A 20,253-nucleotide genomic window follows, 5' to 3' on the forward strand; every position below is an offset into this window, starting at 1 on the left:
ATTGGGTTACTGTATGGATTGTTACTTGCACTTTTAAATTTATCTGATGACAACACGTAAGGGGAAGACTCCTCACCTTCAGAATCAATTGGGCCCAAAGCTCGGATATTTGAAAGTTAGTAAACATTTAATAGATAAGAGTCATTAGGGTACCAAAATGTACTAGTGGATTAAAATATACAAAATTCTAAGATAGAAAACATTGTGCAACGGTGAGTACAATTTGGAAATTTTCATACATGAAGGATTCAAACCTCAAGGAGTACAAGGAATTAATCTATGAAAAATGATATGCTCAAGAAAAAAAATTCAAGAAAAACTTAAGGATAGACACATAAAATGATGAGCTCACAAAAAGTAAAATGATAGGCCATGACTTTATGTATCTATCCTTGAGCTTTTTCTTAAATTTTTTTCTTTGAGTATATCATTGCTCTTCATCTATAGTGTTCAAACTTCTAGGACCACTGGGTTATTACGTGGACGACTACTTATGCTTTTGGATTTATCCGATAGCACGTGAGGGGTAAAGCCTCTCACCTTCTAAATCAGTTGGGGCCCAAACCTTTGGACCTAAATCTTGGATATTTGAATTATATAAAAAATATTAAATGTTAAATCAGGACGGTCTCAATGACTCTCAAGGCACTGAAAATAAATTTAAGAGCTTAGTATTTTTTTTTAAATTAAAAATATTATTAGAAATATTTAAATTAGATCGCATAATAATAATTTTATCTTTATCAAACCTCACTTTTTTATGAGTAAAATTTTAAAAATAAAAATTATTTTAGATTAAACTTTTAAATATAATTTATTATAAATATATATTTATCTAATAATTTTTAAAAATTAAATAAAATAAGTTAAAATTTGTCAATAAAATATTAAAAATTGTAATTAATTTAACAGTAACAAATTATTATAATATTATTAATATATATTATAATTACTATTTTTTTTTAAAAAATATCGATCAATTTAAAAAAAAAATCTTGATGTAATGGTAAAATTATTGTTAGTGACCTAGAGTAGGGATGACAATTTCACCCGAATTCGATGGATAATCCGACATCCGACCCGAATGAAGGAGGATATGAAGGAAATTTTTATACCCGATTATAATAAATAGGTATTTGGGTATGGGTATTTCGGATATGGGTATGGAGACGGATGTGATAAAATCCTACCCATACCCTACCCGATACCCGATATATATATATAAGCCTCATTTTTATTGGGAAAGAAAAAATTTTAGCCCGATTTTGCCTTAGAAAAAAAAAGATTTAATTTGTCTCTTTATTCGGTGATCAACACGAATCTCATCTTCTTTTTCACAGGAAATGTTCACCAGATCGAAGGAGGGTGAGACGAGGAAAAGGTGACAAGTACATTGAAATATTTTTTTTTAAAAAAATGAGAATGGTATGGAGTAATAGGATGATGGGTAGGATATGGGTACCCGAAACTCTGACGGGTATGAGGATGAGTATGAAAGTTAAATACCCGATGGGTATGGAGATGAGTATATATATAGATATAATAAATGGGGATGAGTACAAAGGATATGAAATCTTATCCATTGCCATCCCTAACCTAGAGGCTAGAGATAATAAATTTAAGTAGCGGATATAGTTACTTAATTTTGGTTAGTAAATTAAACTTTCATCAATAAAAAATTATATGGATCAAATTTTAATAATCATGAAAATAAATTATCAACTAAGTCTAACATTAATAGTAAACAAACTAAAATTATCAATCAAATTTGACTTTGACAGTAAAAAATAGTAAAAACTAACCAATTTAACTTTAATCTATAAAATATTAAAAATTACTAGTCATATGTAAAAACATAAAAATTATTAACTAAATTTAATTTGGATAATAAAAATTTAAATTTACTAATGAAAATAAATATGGACTAAAATTTATTTTAACCATAATTTTAAATATTTAATATCTAAACTCATATATTTATAAATTAATAATCATATTTAATTATTATTTATATATATAATTTGGTGGGTCCCAATATAATAAGGGCCCGAGGCATAGGCCTTAATGGCTTATGCCTTAAGTCAACCCTGTATTAAATAGATAAGAGCAATATTCTAAAATTCGTTAGACGTTAGTCGGGTGCCAGACCAGCGCCTAGACCGCTTAGGTGGGGTCTAGGCGTCGCTAGATGGATTCCTTGGTATCAACAAAATTTACCTAATAAATCATATATTATAATTCCAACGCAATAACATCAAATTTAAAATGAGTTCAAAATTACACAACTAATAAAATATCATTGAACACAAACTCAATATCATCGAACACAAACTCAACATCAAATTTAGTTTAGTTCTTCTCCATAATTTTCAACAACTTGTTCTTCATCAGACACAAACTCAATATCATCATTCTGATACTTTTCTTTTTCTTCTTTGGATACAAAATCATACTTGTGAAATTCTCTCACTCTAGAGCTTCTTTGGAGTTATAAATTTTCATGTACTCCACTTGCTTCATAACCATTTGCCATGTGAGCCCAGATCAACTTCATTATCTTCTCCACCATCCACCATCCGACTTTGTGCATTTGAAGTATCTTTTGCAAGGACATTGACATTCCTTTCTTTGTCTCTTTTTTTGTTTGTTCAACAATTTAATATTAAATTAGATAAATACTAGATTATTCAACTTGTTGACATACAACATATTTTTTCTTTTGTATAAATTAAAAAGAGAGAGAGCAAATATTATAGTTAGTACATGAATATAAAACTTTAAAAAATAATACTTTACTTTAATTAAAGACTTAAAGTTTAAAATTTACTCCTTTGAATATACTCTAATTTCTTTCACACCAAGATGAACTTACAGTTAATGAAAGTATCTTCAATGTCACTCTTAGTAAGTTGGGTGTGTGAGCATCGTATGTACTCTACAATACACATGGATTAAATGTACCATTATTTTTTCACATGCTTTTGCTGCCAATATTTTTCAAAATAACCCATTCTTGTCTTTGTATTTTACAAATTCCTTGTTAATAATTATATTCTATAAATCTAACTCATTGGCATGCAAAATTTTCATACATTCAAAAATCCCCGTCACGACCTCCTCATAAAGTGTAATAGAACTATCTTCATAGTAAAAATAGGAATTCAACAAAAATACAATGGTATGCAATGATGTATCAAGTCTATCATTCATTTTTGACTCAATAATCACTAATGATATGCTGATAGTTTGATTCCACGCTATTCAGAGCCATCTTGATATCTTTTTTAGCTTGAAGAAGCTCCCCATATAGAAACCCTATTGATGACTTTCTGTCTCCATCAACCAATCAAAAAACTCTTATCAAAGGAGCAGATATTTTTAAACAAAGTGTTACACCATTCCAAAAACTCATGCTCATCAGTAGAGTAAGCTAATTTTCTTTTGTTTGTTTTTGACCATTTACATTTCTCCCATATATCACTTATAAATATGACCCTTAAACTAGATTTTTTTTTTCAATCAAGCTTTGCAATATGAGGAAATTTGATGCAAACCTGGTAACTCCTGGCAGTGCCGTACCTGAGATTTTGATGGCCTGAGTCGAATTTCAATAAAAAGGGCCTTCTTACACAGTTTTATTACTATATTAACTTAAAAAAAATCATCTACACTTCAAAATATAATCCTCTTTTACATGTGCAATCAAAATTTTTTAGCGAAGCTACAAAATTTACAATAAAATAAAGAGTTGAATAACATGAATATTTCAAAATATAATAAAAAAATAAATATTACTAATAATCATTTGAATACAACGCGTCTTGCTGTTTTAGCTGCAAAAATATCAATTAAGCTTGTATAGTCAAGATGTTCAACTATTTTTTTTTTCAATAGACAACATCACCAATCCATTTAATCTTTCTTGTGACATGGTTGATCGAAGATATGTTTTAATTAACTTCAACTTGGAAAAGCTCCTTTCTGCAGATGGCACTGTAACTGGTATGGTCAATAAAATTCTGTATGCAACATGAGTATTTGGATAACAATCATCCATATTTTTCAGATAATTCAAAACATCTATTGCTCTTTTTGCTTCCACTGGTAAAGACTGTTTCAAGATTGATAACTCTATATACAGATCATCTCCATCAATATCTGACTTGCCATTATATCTCAATGTTTCTTCGAGATTTTTACAAGATTTCATTAGATTATCATCATTAGCAAACTTTAATCTTTCTGGATTGAACAAAAACCCAAATGTTTCTTCATACTTTTGAAATTGTTCAAATTGAGTTTTTAGTGAAGAAATAGCTTGATCCATTAAGCAAATAAAATAATTAACTCTAAAAGATTCTTCAGCCGATTGCATCACATCTTCACTACTACTTTCATCAAATTGTTTCTTTCTTCGGATAATGCGTTTTTCTTTAAATGTAGCTTCAATCTCCATTTCTTCTGCCATTTGCTTTGCTTCTATCATGGCCTTATCAAATCCAAACTCTCGATACTCCTCAAAAGTAAGAATAAGTCCTTTTAATTGTTTAATTGCAATATCAATATCCATATTTTCACCTTGAAGAAATTTACTCACAGTATTGATCGCATGCAACAACTTGTACCAAATTACCATGCCAAGCAAGAATTCAAAATTTTCAAGTTCATATGTTGCCAATGATTCAGCTTCACTCTTTGTTTTTGGATCTTTACTCGTTTGTGCCAAATCAAGTAAAGCATCTCTAATTTTTGATGTTTGTTCTTTTATAGCTTTCACGCTTTCAACATGACTTTCCCAACGAGTTTGTGATAATGACTTAACTGTCAAGCCTTCTACGTGATTTTTAAAAACTTTCCAACGCTTTGTAGAAGATGAAAACAATGTATAAATACGTTGTATCACTCCAAACATAGACATAGCTTTAGAACAACAATTAGCCATATCACATAATGCCAAATTCAAACTATGACATCCACAAGGTGTATAAAAGACTCTATGATTTATTTCAAGTAATCTTTTTTTGCACCCCATTATATTTTCCTTTCATATTGGATCCATTGTCATACCCCTGTCCTCTTATATCATCAATATTAAGCTCGAGATCATTCAACACATTTTTTTAGTTCAGTAAAAAGTCCAAATCCAGAAGTGTCATCTACTTTCAAAAAAGATACCTAGTATTCTTCAACCATAACAGAGCTTGTTGAATTATCCACACAACGTATTACAAGAGACATTTGTTCCTCGTGACTTATGTCTGGAGTGCAATCTAGTATAACTGAATAATATTTTGCTTCTTTGATTTACCTAAGAATTGCAGCTTTTACTTCATTTGCCAACATCTGAATTAGTTCATTTTGAATTTTTGGACCAAGATATGTATAATGTGTCTCATGTGCTTGAATACGTCGTATGTGCTCTTGCATTATTGGATCGAACTCAGCAATCATTTCAATCATTTGTAAAAAATTACCATTATTCTCAACATAAAGCTTTTCACAATTTCCTCGATATGCTAGATTATTTTTTGCAAGTCTATAGGCAACAGCAATTAACCGCTTTAATACTAATCTCCAATGCTCTTTTTCTTTATTAATTTCTATTTGAATGCTTTCATCAATTGTCTTATTTTTTTTTCAGTCTTTTCTCCAAATCATTCCATGTTGTCATACAACCAATATGTTCCTTACTTCCTTCATGCATTGTAAGACATCGAGTCAAATCATGCCAATCCTTGTAGCCTTCAGTAGCTAATTGACTAATTGTATTCTTGTTGTTGTGATTTATGAACAACTTACAACAAAAACAAAATATTCTATCCAAGGAAGATGAATAAACTAGCCATTTTCTATCCTTTTTTTCTCCATTTTGCAGTATTCGGTTATAATGCAATGCATCAAAATGTCTACCAGCTTTATCTTTAGGAAACAAGATGCCATCAATTCTTGTTGGACCTTTTTCCACTAAAAAATCTCTTAATTTTTGATCAATTTTTTCCCATTTTCCAGGATCATCAATATTCAAATCTGAAATAATCTCTTGATCTATAGTTTCAGGCTGAATAACAGAAATATTATCATTATCTTCTTCATCCAAGTCATTCACAATTTCTTGTTCAACATCCAACAAGTTATCAATCTTCTGTTCCACAGTTATTTTGTTATTGATATTAAAGTATTTATTAATATCTCCTGCCTGACTTTGAATAAGTGCCTCTTCTCTTTGTTTTCTTTTCCTTTTTTGAGATCCAGATAAATATTTTGGAGGCATGATTATATATTATACCTAAACAATATTAAAAATCAATGTGTAAGAAAATAAATAATAAGAAGGGAAAAGAGAAAAAGTTTAAAGAATAAAAAGAAAAAGAAAAGAGAGCTAAAGAAAGATAAGGAAAAAAATTACTTGAGGGCTTTCGTCGTCGTGTGTAGTTTGGGAAGAATGTTGCGATCTCAGCTATGCCAGATTGGTCCACTTCACTTCCCCTACAGGTTCCCGACAATATAAGGACAGTAAGCATTTGAACGCATCCAAATAAAAAAAAAGTGCAATTTGAAGTGTGAGATAGACACAACTTTGTGAGGGATATCTATCAAAAGTATGTCTAATTAGAAGTAAAGAAACACTCACTAACATTCATTCAATCCATGAGAGAACAAAAGGAAGCCCTAATTAGATATAAAGAAACACTTACTACAATGGCCTATTCTTGTTGCTCTCGAAACTAGCCATGAATTCAAAGACACAGCAAATGACTCTAGTTGCACTCATAACTAGTCATGAAGATTTTATGCTGCTACAATTCAAGTGCAGCACGAGGGATCCTGTTCATTGCTTGTTTTTTACCAGGGAGGTTAAATCAATTAGGTCCTCCTTTATAATAACAAATGAGCATAAAATAAAATCAAAATGGTAGATTCGAGCCAAAAAGCTACGCTCAAACAAATGAATAGGAAGAAAGCAACAACTTACATCTAAAAAAACATCTTAGCATATCTCCTGCTTTTTTTTTGGGTTTTTTGTGTAGAAGACACTTGCAGAATTATCCAACTCCAAGCAAGTACAAAGAAAGCCGAGCCACAAAATTTACAATAGATACCCAACTTAATGTAACAAATACACAAATCCCAACTTAATGTAACAAATACACAAATGCGACCAGAAGAGCTCACAACTTGAAACAAACTCAAACTTAATCCAAATCCCATGGTTCAACCGACGTAATTGGATGTCTGAACCTGACTTAAATATAAGGCAGTTAACCATGTAACTATAGAGGCTATCCACAATCCAACCAAGAACTTCTATCCAACTCCTAGCCAACATGCAGAAAGCAAAGCCAAAGATAATTTACAACTTACAAGTATCAAGCAACTATTATAAACAGGTTGAAAGAATTTTTCAGTGGAAAAATGGCATTTTCTTTTTTTTTTCCCCTTTTTCTCATATTCAATTGAGACAAGAACTATAGCAGATATGAGCAAAAAAAATGATAGGGCTGTTCACCTTGCTTCCTCCCTAACTCCACTGAGCCTAAAAGACATCAAATAAAAGATAGAAAAATTAATAAGAATAGCTCTTACTTGAATGATAGAAATTAATTGAATCAAATTGGAAGCTCTGGAGCAGAGCAGTAGAAGAGAAGTAGAGAATAAGAAAAATCAATTTTGTTTTTGTCTCCCTCTCATCTTTTTCCTTGCCTTTGTAACGGCACAAAATACACAACAATTCAAAAGCAAGAGAAGTAGAGAACTAATGTCATTATGTCGCAAGCAAGAACAGGGAAGTTGATTGAAAATAAAAACTGCACACATCAAATAGAAACTTACCAAAATGGAAGATCAATCGAAGAGGCTAGTAGGCTGCTATCGTCGACCGTGTAAAAAACTAGAAACAGCCACCCTTGAAGAGGAGAGCAGAGAGCTCACGGTGAAATTAGGGCAAGCCGACAAGGATTGACCCTTCACGACGGTGAAATTAGGGCGAGGATCGGCACAACGACACTTCGCAATGAAGAAATTAGGGTGAGGATTAGGCGATCAGCGCAACGACACTTCGCGACGGGTCGACGGCGAATTTAGGGCAAGGATTATGTGATCGACAGATATGCTCACGCACTTCACAAGCTGCGATGGAGAAATTAGGCAAGGAATCAAGATGCAAGTTTCATTAAAACATAAATATAAATATTAAATTATATAACTAATTATTAATATCTAATATCTGGGCCCCTCTTGAAACTGGGCCTGAGGCGAGTGCCTCCTGGGCCTCACCTCAGGTCCGGGCCTGACTCCTGGTCGGACTTTATTTCTCTTCATTATGAAACTTCTCATCAATGACAAAGTCTTATGGTGAGCATAAATGAAAATGGTAAAAGACTTGACTTGTTTAATAACCTTTTTATATCATGGAAGCTGGCCAATACTTTTAAACATGAGATTAATAGTGTGAGTTGCACATGAACTCTAAAAGATCCCAGGTCTCTTTTCTCTCATCAATTTAGCAGTAGTCATATTGTTGGTGACATTATCTGTTACAATCTGAACAATATTCTGAGCTCCTACTTATTCAACACACTTGTCAATATACTCAAAAATAAGTTTAGAGTTATGTGCCTCGTCTGAAGACTCAGACTCAAAAAATATAGTACATAGCTTGTAATTAACACACAAATTTAAGATGCTTCTTCTTTTTCTATCACTCCATGCATCTATCATGATTGAGCACCCATTTTTTGCTCATTCTTCTTTATGTTTCTTCAGCAGTTGCTTTGTTCTTTCAACTTCAACTTTCAACAGCGGCTCCCTAAGTTGATATTGAGTTGGAGGCTTGAATCCTTATCCAAATTGACCTACTGCCTCCATTAGTTGCTTGAAGCTACAATTAATTATCAACAACATTAAATATAATTCCATTTTCATAAATCCATCTCTCAACATATTGTTAAACTTGTTGAGTTCGTTCTTTGAAAAGAGCTTGATTTATATTTTTTTTTGGCGAAACATTTTACTGCCACAGGAACTTACATTTTCTGGAGCAATTACCAATATATATTTATCCATGGGGTAAGTGGAAGAGATTTTTTAATTCCATCTATCCCTTCAATTTCAAGACCTTTTTCTTCATCTAGAGAAATAATCACCTTACTTTGTAACTTTGTTTTTCCATTATTTTTATCTTCTTGAGATGGTTTTCAGTAGCTAGATACATTTCTAGGTATATTTGCTATGTGCTTCTTGATCCTATGTACTCCCCCTGATATCATTGTTTCACACAACTTGCATTTAATTTTGTCGAGATTCTTAGAATCAATTAACATCCCAAACTCCCATCTAATATCATTTGACTTTCTACTACGAATTTTGGATTCGGGTTGAGTCGTCGAAGATGATTTACTTATCATTGTAATTATGATAACCTAAAAAGTGATTTAAGAATATATTTAGGATATAAATCAGTAAAAAAATATTGTCATATTATAAATGTGATTGATATGAATTAATAAAATTTATTAGATTTTTTCAATATTTTTAATATAAAATTAGGAATATAAATATGATTTATATGAATTAATAATATTTATTAGAATTTTTTAATTTTAAATATAAAATATCGCAATATAAATTAATTAATAATATTTGTTAGAATTTTTAAATTTTAAATATAAAATATCATAATATAAATTAATTAACAATATTAAAATATAATATTATTAGAATATAAATAACTTAATAAAATTTATAAAAAGATTTTAATTTTAAATATATTTTTTATATAATTTATTAGGATAATTTAATTAGAGGGTATAAAAACCTATTCAAATTCTCCTAAGGAGTTGTTGAATTAAATAAATAATAAATAAATTAAAAAAAAACATCGCGAGCTGCACTGAACACAATGCGACACCATTGCGCTGTGGCGGTGGGTGCGTTCTCGAACGCGTTTGGGGCTGTCGGACGAGTCGCGGGAAGCTTCAAACAACTCGTTTGACAGTCCCAGACATGTTCCGCGACACTGGAAGTGTTGCAGGGGGCGAAAAATTGTATAAAAATATAACAAAAATTTAAAAACTTATCGATTATTTGAGCTCTTCCGGAGGAGGCGAGAGACAGTCGAAACAGCATGATATCAAATATGATTTAGAGTTTTAAATGAAAAAAAAATCCTAGTTTTACCGGCAAACACCTTTCCGGTGCAGGATGCTGAGCACCTAGGCGGCCACCTAGAGCACATTTTAGAATACTGGATAAGAGTCATTAGGGTACCAAAATATGAGACTATTATATTATAATTATTATTATTTTGATAATTCAGATGTTTGAATTTTACTCAACTAATTTTAAAAATAAACAATCTTTCTACTAATTTACACACTCAAAAGCACCCTTTTTCAACATGAGCAATCAATATGTTATATAATAGCAAATTTTCCTTTCATAAAGGAGTGTATCTTAAATTTTAATATTGTACCAATTTAGCTCAAATCTACAAACTGTGCAACTTAAACGTTCAATTATTATTATTATTATTATTATTATTATTAAACTTAACATTATCTCATCTTAATTCGCACTAATGAAGATGATTGCCGGTGAGAAAGCCAATCTCAAGTCCATATTGCATTTTTCATTTACCTACCTAACATAAATTTTAATGTATGTTTTGCATTAGTAAATACTAACTCATATATATATATAAGAATAAAACCAATATCAAATTGTTTGCAAATAAATATATCATGATTAAAAATAAGCAATACGTGTTTAATATTTATGAATGCAATTGCATAATTCACAAGCACTGAGTTCTATTCATCTTCTTGGAACCGCTCAAAAATCACTTGAACAAAATAGCTTGTTGGATTGCTACAGATTGCATCGTCCATAAAGTCCAAGTTCTACATCTTAATAGGAATGACATGCAAAATGCAATAACGTCCTCGTATGCACCACAAGCATACTTGGCCAATTTTTTTTTTTTTTTTTTAAAAACCTCTTTTTATTAAAATAATCAAAAAGATATTTTTTTATTTATTATTAAAATAGCATCTCTTCCTTTTTTTTTCAAAAGATTTTTCTTTTAAAAATACTCTTATTTTTTAAAAAATTTTAATAGCTCTAATCTCATAATACAATTATAGTAATTATTTTGTACCAACTATATGACAAAAGACGATTTACTCACCCCTATCATCCTATCAATCCTTCCCTAAGTCAACACAGAGAAGGATATGCTCAAACGAAATTTGTGCTCAAACGTGTCAAACTTCGACCTCAAGAACTCATATGACAATAACTATGCTACTATAACCCCTATAATATAACATTAATTAAAAATAAATGATCTATATTGTAATAATTATAATTCATATCTATTATAATATAGTATTATTAATGTTAATCAAAATTAAAATATGTATGTTATAACAATTATAAATTATAATTACTATAACAATATCGATTAAAAAACATTTTCAAAAACAAAAATGAATTGAAAAACTATGAGACGGTATTTTGATAATAAATAAAAAAAGACGCTCTTTAACTATTCTAATAAAAAAAAAGACGGTCTTTTGATTTATACCCTCGATAGTTCGCGTAGATTCTCTTCTATTACCTTTGTCATTCACCAGCATTGACAATCACTGATAGGAATAGACGTCAGGAACTTGGCATGGCAATGACTTCTGAATATCACAACAAACATGAGAAAGAGAAGGTTAAATAATAATGAAAAAGATGTTTAAAAATGAATTCCTTTGACAAAGCCACTAACTAGACACATTCAAAATATCCTAAGAGGCACCAAAACAGTGGGAGATACTAATAGCTTCGCAAGTTCTAAACGAAGACGGAATTTGATAGAACATCAGAAAGAGGAGAGTTTTGGATGTTTTCATAACTCAACTTTGGCAATTTCATAATATGAATGTGATGGCCAATCGGTTCACCTACTCTTGGAATGCTTTTTAGTGGACTTCAAAATCATCTTCTTCTTTCTTCTTTCTTCTTTCTTCTTCTTTCTTCTTCTTCTTTGAGGCAAGGTCGACAGGCCTAACAGCTGACTTCTGTTTTGACCTGTCAGTCCGAGTTCAAGAAAAACAATCACAATCGTAATCAAAGGAATAAATAAACAAATAAATAAGGCAAGCAAGCATAACATACTTCTTAATAGGTTCCCCTGTTTCGGAATCATCTTTTTCGGGCGTTCCATCTGTCGAAAGACAAGTTATATCAATAATATGAGATTTAACATCACACAACTTGGCCTTTATATTTGAATTGAAAACAAAATAGAATGCATTTATATGTACACGAAGCTTTTCTACTAAAGTCTGCATAACATTAGCAACAGGAAAATTGTATCACAAGTAATATAATTTGTACCACATGCAAGTATCTACAAAGAAAAGCAAAGCAAATTTATTTAGCAGAATTTTCCACTTTGTTCCCTTGGGATTTTATTGATGGCCTCCAAATCTCCTCCAACTTCGAGAACATTATTGAAAGAAGAACAAAACAAGCGGGTAGAACCACTATATTTACTAAAACGGATCACATCACCTAGAAACCTACCATCATCTGCCTCATCAGCTGAGTTTGTATTCGAGTCCCAGCGAACTTTCCCATCATCGAAATCCCAACGACTTCCAGGAGGAGGTTCCCAGAAATGAGGCTCCTCATCATCTCCACTGTTGGGCTTTATTTTCTTACTAGGCTTTTGATTCCCATGGGTGTTCTTTACCTGATCTTTTCTCGAAGCACCAAGTTCTGACTTCAATTGTTTTTTATCTTTCTCTACTATTTCTGTAATGCCATGCTTCTCCATTCCTTTCCGTTCTCTTTTGGATTGTTTTTTGTCTGTCTCTTCTACTACTGCACCAGCATGCTTCTCCATTTCCTTATGTTCTTTTCTCGATTGTTTCTTTTCTTTCTCTCCTACTGCAGCACTGGCATGCTTCTCGACTTCCTTCTGTTCTGCAAAAAAATCAACACAATTCTAAGAAAGTTGATCATAAACATGATTCTAAAAGTACAAATTCAAGAATATATTGGTTATTATTCCTATTCGCACATGATGTTTAAACTATAAATTCATAAACATATTTGTTACTATTCATATTTCCCTTTATACAGCGACAACCTTCAAGACAATGCAGACGAGATTGGCTTAATGATTACAGGAAGAGAAAATGAATCAAAAACCTATAAAGCATATGCAATTTGTCTATGGTTGAGATTCTATGAATGCACATATATAGGGGTGATGTGCTGGCGCCTAAGTGCCAAATTAATAACTAAGCAATCCATATAAAAGGAATATTTACATGGATACATCAAATTAATCTAAGAGAACCATACGAATTAAAGTTTGCATCAATTGCATTTCATCTATTAATCCACTTAGTTTATTTTAGTTGGCACTAGGTATCCAGCTTACGCTGACTAATCTTGGATGACCAGAAACCGCTTGTAGCAGGCGGCTCATCAACCTATCGTTATTAAGTTAACCGTTCATTAAGGAAAATTCATCCGTTAATTCGTCGAAGCTATGACTAGATCCTTAAATGCCTGAGAAACTAAGAAGGCGCCCGCCGGTACACTTTTGCCCCGGGGACAAACTAATCCACTTAGTGATCCATATATAGTAAATTATAATTATCACATAATTTATAAAACATCACATATGAATACTAAATTATCTAATGCTATTCTCTATAAGTTATTCCTTCATGTCTTCCAAATCATCATTTTATATATTGCATTTGACTCAATCAATTTGGCTTTAACTCATTTATTAACTCAACACCATATAAAATCCACATATTGGCCTACCTAGATAGCATATTGACTCTATGCCATATAGAAATTATTGTTATGGCAACACCATTTGGATTAAAGAATGCCAGATACATACCATAGGCTGGTAACCAATTAGGGCATAATATAGATACACATCAATGATGTGGTGAGAAATAGCAACACGTTGGAAGGCAATATAAGCGACTTAGAAGAGATATGAAAAGTTTTTGATTCAATACAAGTGATTGTCTTTATCAAATGAAACTTGACCTTCAAAATTGTTTTCTAATGTCACATGAAAAGTTTCTTAAATACATAAACATCTTAGGGAATCAATGTGAACCCAAGTAAAATTCCAAGGGCATTAATTTTAAAAAAATTATCTGCAATTGATTCCACAATTACAAAAGCTTTTTGAGAGCAAAATCTTATATGCATACTTAAAAGCAAGGAATAGAACTAACAAATACAAATGTCATATTGACAAAGGAAGGAGGAATGCTAATCCCATCTATTAAACCAAAATCATGCTAAGAAATGCAGACAGAAATTTAAGGCCAATTTACTTAGCTAAAGGGGAAGTCATTCATAAAGGAGGAGAGGGACAATGGTGTAGGCTCTCCCTCCCTGTCAATTATTTGGATTGATTTGTCAAGCGGGAATAGATGTTTTCTATACCACAAAGAAATTTTGATCCGACTTATTTCCACCAGACCTTGCGAGGAACTAGAGGAAAGCAATGCAACCAATGTAAAAACTTCCCTCCCAATCTTTCTGCAAGCCCTCTTATGTCATTGAGACATATCATAGTTGTCAAAAGCGTAAGGCGCAAAAAACGCTCAAGAGTCTTGGGGCTTAAAGCGCAAAGCGAAGCACACGCTTATAGAAAAAGCGTAATAAACAAAAGGACTATCATATCTATTAAAGGTCTTTGAAAATCCGAATGATTATAAACAAAATATTCTTTGATGAAGTTGTAGTTTGTTCAAAAAACTAAAATAAATCAAAAGTCTTTGAAATTGTGATAGAATTTTTAGAATTATTTTAGAATATAAATCTAATTTATATGAATTAATAAAAATAATTAATTTTAAATATATTTTATTGGAATAATTTAATTAGGATTTATGAAAGCCTATTCGAACTATCCCATTTAAGTTGGGAGTTGATTGAATTAATTAAATATGCTCCCAATGTTTTCGAGCGTCATGGCGCAACAGCAAGCCCATGCTCCAGGAACCTGAGCACCGCAACGGCTTCGGGAGGCCAGAACCGTTGTGGGACATGTCAGCATCCTGCGACGCCTCCAACAGCGCTGGACACGTCCTGCAACGCCTCTGGCAGCATCAGACACGTCCTGCAATGCCTTTGGTAGTGCCGGAAGCATCACAAGATGCGTTCGGTGCCACCTGACACATCCTGCAACACCTCTGGGACGCTGGAAGCGTTGTCAAAAGTGTCGCGGGGAGCATAAAACAAAAGTTTTTGCACTTCGCACAAAAGCGAACGCTTGTGCTTTTGCATCAAGTGCAGTGAAGTGCACACTTCAGAGACCTTGTGCGCTTCCGAGATCGCTAAAGCACAAGGCTTGTGCCTCGCTGCATTTCGTGCTTAAGCAACCAAAGCGCTTGCTTTCAACAACTATGAGACATATCAAGTTATTATTGAGTAGTTGTGGATTAATAAACAATATGATGGCACCCTTCATTTGAGTTGACGATAATTGTGGGTCCCCAATGTAAGAGAACGTATTGGATCTTTCAAAGAGTAGGTCAAGGTTGTGGACCTCTTCAAGGGTTGACAAGTTTGCATGTTGCCCAGGGAGTGATTCTTGATATAATTACATGGAAGCAAGGACACTTTTGGGGCCTTTTTGTTGGGTAGATGAGGTTTTGGATATCCCAATGAGTTGGTCAGATATTAAGTTGAAAGTGAAAGAAAAATGTAACTTCAAAGGGTTAGAATCGTTTGAATTGCATGTTGATCTTCTTTCTACGCATGTGTAGATCATGGGTTCAGCTCTCCAAAAGTTGATCAGTTTACATTGTTGAAATTCCCAAGGAGTTGAGATATATTAAGCGAAAATGAAAGAAACGAGTAATTTGAAAGGGCATGAAAGATTTTATCACAAATGTCATTATAGGAATAGTTGAATAGGATTGTAAACCTCTTCGCATGCAAGAATTGTTGATAACTCTTGAGTGTTGTATTCTCTTACAATTTTAATGCATATTCGAAGCCAACTCAATTTAAGGGTGACTCCACTGTATTGGTGGAAGGGTCAACAAAAGGAAGACAGAGCAATTAAAGAAGCTCTAATATGATAATCTGGGTGGGTTTTCCCTTCCATATAAATTTTCTCTCCTTCCTTACTAATAGGGATGAAGTTGCCTATCAATCCCCTAGAGAACCACATCCTGAATGAGCATCAGACCAGATAGGGGTCCGGCCAGGCTCAAAAACCTTGAAGGAGAGAATAGATTGATCCTCAAGGAGTAACTCAAAACACTTATTATTCTATAGAAAGAGTTACCTAATCTTTTCTGGAATTTTTTGCCGCTCATGTGCTTCCAGATATGCTCCTCAGCCTTGTTAACATGGCCTCCAGTCAACTTGCACACTAGCTGCGACCTGTCGTGAGATACCTTCTACAGTAAACAAAGCTCTTATCTAAATCCCTACCCTTCTACTATGGTTTCCACTTACTTGGAGGTGGGGTGCGGCCCAAACATATTGAGCGGCGGCTTCTTCCGAGCAACGGCGGCATCGATGAGGGCGAGGCGGCAGGCCTTAGAGCGGCCGTAGGCTTCCTGGTCCTTGGCGAGCAGCTCGTGCCCGGACTCCACGCAGCGCACTCTCCCGTTACCCAAGTCCACGAAGGTGGGATCGCCGAGGAGGAAGTAGCCCTCCTTCTGTTCCTCCTTTCCGCTTCGCCTTACGGCGCCTCCGTTCTTTGACTCGGCCTTCTTCCTCGGATCAACTCCTCCATTAGGGATTTCGAATTGAGCTCCTTCACTGGCCTCCTTTCGCTTTCTCTTCGCCATTGCTGTGGTTTTCGCCCGTCGCAGTCTGCGGTAGGGTTTTTAGCGTTTGGTCGCAGCAAGCGACGGATCGAGCTGACGCTTCGGGCCTTGTGGATCGACGGCTGAATCGCATTCTAATTTCGGTATCAATTCCATCTGACCCCATATCGTCACAGTGCGTTCTTACTGATGACTTTAGTTTCTTGAAGGTGGGATCGTACGGCCGATTGTAGGGGACCATCAACCTGTTTCACCTTTTTTTTTTTGCTATTTTTAAAAAAATAGTATTTAAATTATTATTATTTTTTACTTTTAAAAATGAATCGTGTTAATTTTTAATGTTTTTGAATTAATTTCTCAATTCACTCAGAACATTCGAAATTGATTTTAAAAAAGTATTGTACAATTTAAAATAAACCTCTAATAATTAGGAATTAATTTTTAAAGATAATTTCTCTATAAATATTCCAAATTATTTGGAAGTTTTAATGATTAAGAACAATTTCACGACCCCAAATATTATAATAATAAAACAACAATCCTATGAATGCGTGTTACGAATCAATTATATGAAATGTGCCCCCCTTAAACTTGGTGAGATGGTAAACGGATCGGTCTTAGATTTTGATAGACGTGGTAAAAAAATGTAAATAATTTTATTAACAGAACATATATACTAAATTTATGTTTAGAAATTTTTAAAATTTAGAGGGATAGAAATGGAAAAAGACCGGTGAAAAACGAAAGAAAAGCAACCCTTGGCCTTGACTGTTCCATGCATATATTTTTAGACACTTTTATAAAAAAAATCATAATATTTTAAAATTTATAATTCTTTCATCTTTTTTCTCCTTCCCCGATTGTATGGCATGATCCTACTACTTTTCGAACAACTATCAGCAGCATTGTCAGAATTCATCAATCCAGGTCTGTACATCCATTGCAAACTAGGAAACTAGCTGTTGATTCTTAAATCATCTATAAGCTATTCCAGAGTCTCAACATGCTAAATGTATTATAGTATCTGACCTATTCTCTTGATATAAGAAAGAAAATGTAACAAAACACCATCACAAATCACAAAGGAAACAAACAAGTTTTACCATTCGGATGCTGGAGCATGGATGAACATCTCATAAAGTATAAGCATTCCAAGGATCAAAATAGCTGATTCTTCAATTTTCATAGACAAAAACTGGATTGTTCATACTAGCAATCACAAAACGAGTACGCATTCAATAACTAGGACTTCATTTGACTTGAGAATAACCAGATAAGCTATTGAACGCCAAGTGCTACTATACGATGGCGAACCTGAACAATGATAACACTGTCTGGAATTTTTTGCCGGTCAGGTGCTTCCAGATATGCTCCTCGGTCTTGTTAACGTTGTCTCTAGTCAGCTTGCACACTAGCTGCGACCTGTCATGAGATAGCTTCTACAGTAAACAAAGATCTCATCTGAAACCCTATCCTTCTACTGTGGCTTTCACTTACTTGGAGGTGGGATGCGGCTCGAACATATCGAACGGCGGTATCTGCCGAGCAACAACGTCATCGATGAGGGCGAGGCGGCAGGCCTTAGAGAGGCCGTAGGCTTCCTGGTCCTTGGCGAGCAGCTCGTGCCCAGACTCCACGCAGCGCATTCTCCCGTTACCCAAGTCCACGAAGGTGGGATCGCCGAGGTGGAAGTAGCCCTCCTTCTGTTCCTCCATTCCGCTTTTCCTTACAGCGCCTCCGTTCTTTGACACGGGCTTCTTCCTCGGATCGACTGCATTAGGGGTTTTTCCGTGAGCTCCTTCACCGGCCTCCTTCTGTTCCTCCTTTCCGCTTTTCCTTACGGCGCCTCCGTTCTTTGACTCGGCCTTCTTCCTCGGATCGACTCCATTAGGGATTTCGCCGCGAGATCCTTCACCGGCCTCCTTCTGTTTCTCCTTTCCTCTTTCCCTAACGGCGCCTCCGATCTTTGACTCGGCCTTCTTCCTCGGATCGACTCCATTAGGGATTTCGCCGTGAGATCCTTCACCGGCGTCCTTCTGTTCCTCCTTTCCGCTTTCCCTTACGGCGCCTCCGATCATTGACTCGGCCTTCTTTCTCGTATCGACTCCATTAGGGATTTCACCGGCCTCCTTACGCTTTCTCTTCGCCATTGCTCTGGTTTTCGCCCGTTGGACAGTCCGCGGCAGGGTTTTTAGCGTTTGATCGTGCCGAAGCTTCTGGACTGATGGATCAACGGTCTGGATTGCATAGTAATTCGAGTATCAATTCCATAGAACGTCGGTCTTAATATTATTTATTTAGTCCCCGACGTGACGTTGGACGTATGACATGACATTTCTGACATGAAACTAATTATTTGATATTTGGATAATTTTGCATGAAAATTCACCCCCCACTCAAACATCTTTATCTAATTATCCATGATATTTTTAAATACAAAAAATTTAAAAATCAGTATAAATCCTCTTAAATTGAGTATATTAATTTAGAATCTAATATATTTTCTATCAAATTGAGTACGATTCTTTTTTCACCTCAAAATATACTCGATTTTAGTTTAATGTGCTGAATTTAATAAGAATTATACTTATTTTTAGACTATTTGTAACGAAAAATATGAGGGTTAATTTCGATAGAAAATATACTCGATCCTAGTATAGAGTACTAGATTATAGTGTAAAGTGCTGAATTTAACATGAATTATATTTATTTTTAGACTTTTTATACCTAAAAAATAAGAGGGATAATTTTGATAGAAAATATACTCGATTTTTAATATAAAGTACTGACTTTAAGAAGAATTATACTCATTTTTGGACTTTTTGTACTCAATTTTAGAATTTTTATACCTAAAAAATTTGAGGGGCAATTTAGGTATCAATATTTGCATGAGGGAGTTGAAACAAGTAATACTTTGCATGCAGGGAGTGGAAACAAAGTTTTTTGGACATGGAGATTGCATGCAAAGTTAACATTATGATTGAGGATTTTTCTCTAATTTACCGTTGATATTTAGTTTTTATAACTTATGTATTTATATGTAATTTTCTAAAACGAAAAATCTTCAATCATAATGTTATCCTCATATTTAAAAATTTTTATTTCTATTCTCTACATGCAAAGTATTACTTATTTTAACTCACTCATGTAAATATGATTATCTAAATTGTCCCTCAGATTTTTTAGGTACAAAAAATCCAAAATTGAATATAAAAAGTCCAAAAACAAATATAATTCTTATTTAAATCAGTATTTTATATTAAAATCGAGTATATTTTCTATTAAAATTGTCCCTCTTATTTTTTAGTATAAAAAGTTAAAAAACAAGTATAATTCCTATTAAATTCAGCACATTACACTAGAATCCAGCACTCTATACTAGGATCGAGTATATTTTCTATCGAAATTAATCCTCATATTTTTCGGT

General features: G+C 33.5%; 1 protein-coding gene across 2 annotated transcripts; it reads right to left on the reverse strand.

The window, feature by feature from the left end:
• Window positions 1–11,688: 11,688 nt before the first annotated feature.
• Window positions 11,689–19,023, reverse strand: LOC122020144 (surfeit locus protein 2-like). Of its 2 annotated transcripts, none has more exons than XM_042577924.1 (5): window positions 18,324–19,023; window positions 16,337–16,434; window positions 12,577–12,978; window positions 12,166–12,214; window positions 11,689–12,078 (listed from the first exon to the last, which is right to left on the reverse strand). In XM_042577924.1, exons 1-5 carry the CDS (start codon window positions 18,974–18,976, stop codon window positions 11,970–11,972), a joined length of 1,311 nt encoding a protein of 436 aa, XP_042433858.1. In that variant the 5' UTR covers window positions 18,977–19,023; the 3' UTR covers window positions 11,689–11,969. The 2 variants fall into 2 exon arrangements, with proteins under 2 accessions (XP_042433858.1, XP_042433860.1); XM_042577926.1 differs by lacking the exon at window positions 18,324–19,023 and adding an exon at window positions 16,510–16,927.
• Between the last annotated feature and the right edge of the window lie 1,230 nt (window positions 19,024–20,253).

This window comes from Zingiber officinale, chromosome 9A (genome assembly GCF_018446385.1).
Source record: "Zingiber officinale cultivar Zhangliang chromosome 9A, Zo_v1.1, whole genome shotgun sequence".
Lineage (NCBI taxonomy): Eukaryota > Viridiplantae > Streptophyta > Magnoliopsida > Zingiberales > Zingiberaceae > Zingiber > Zingiber officinale.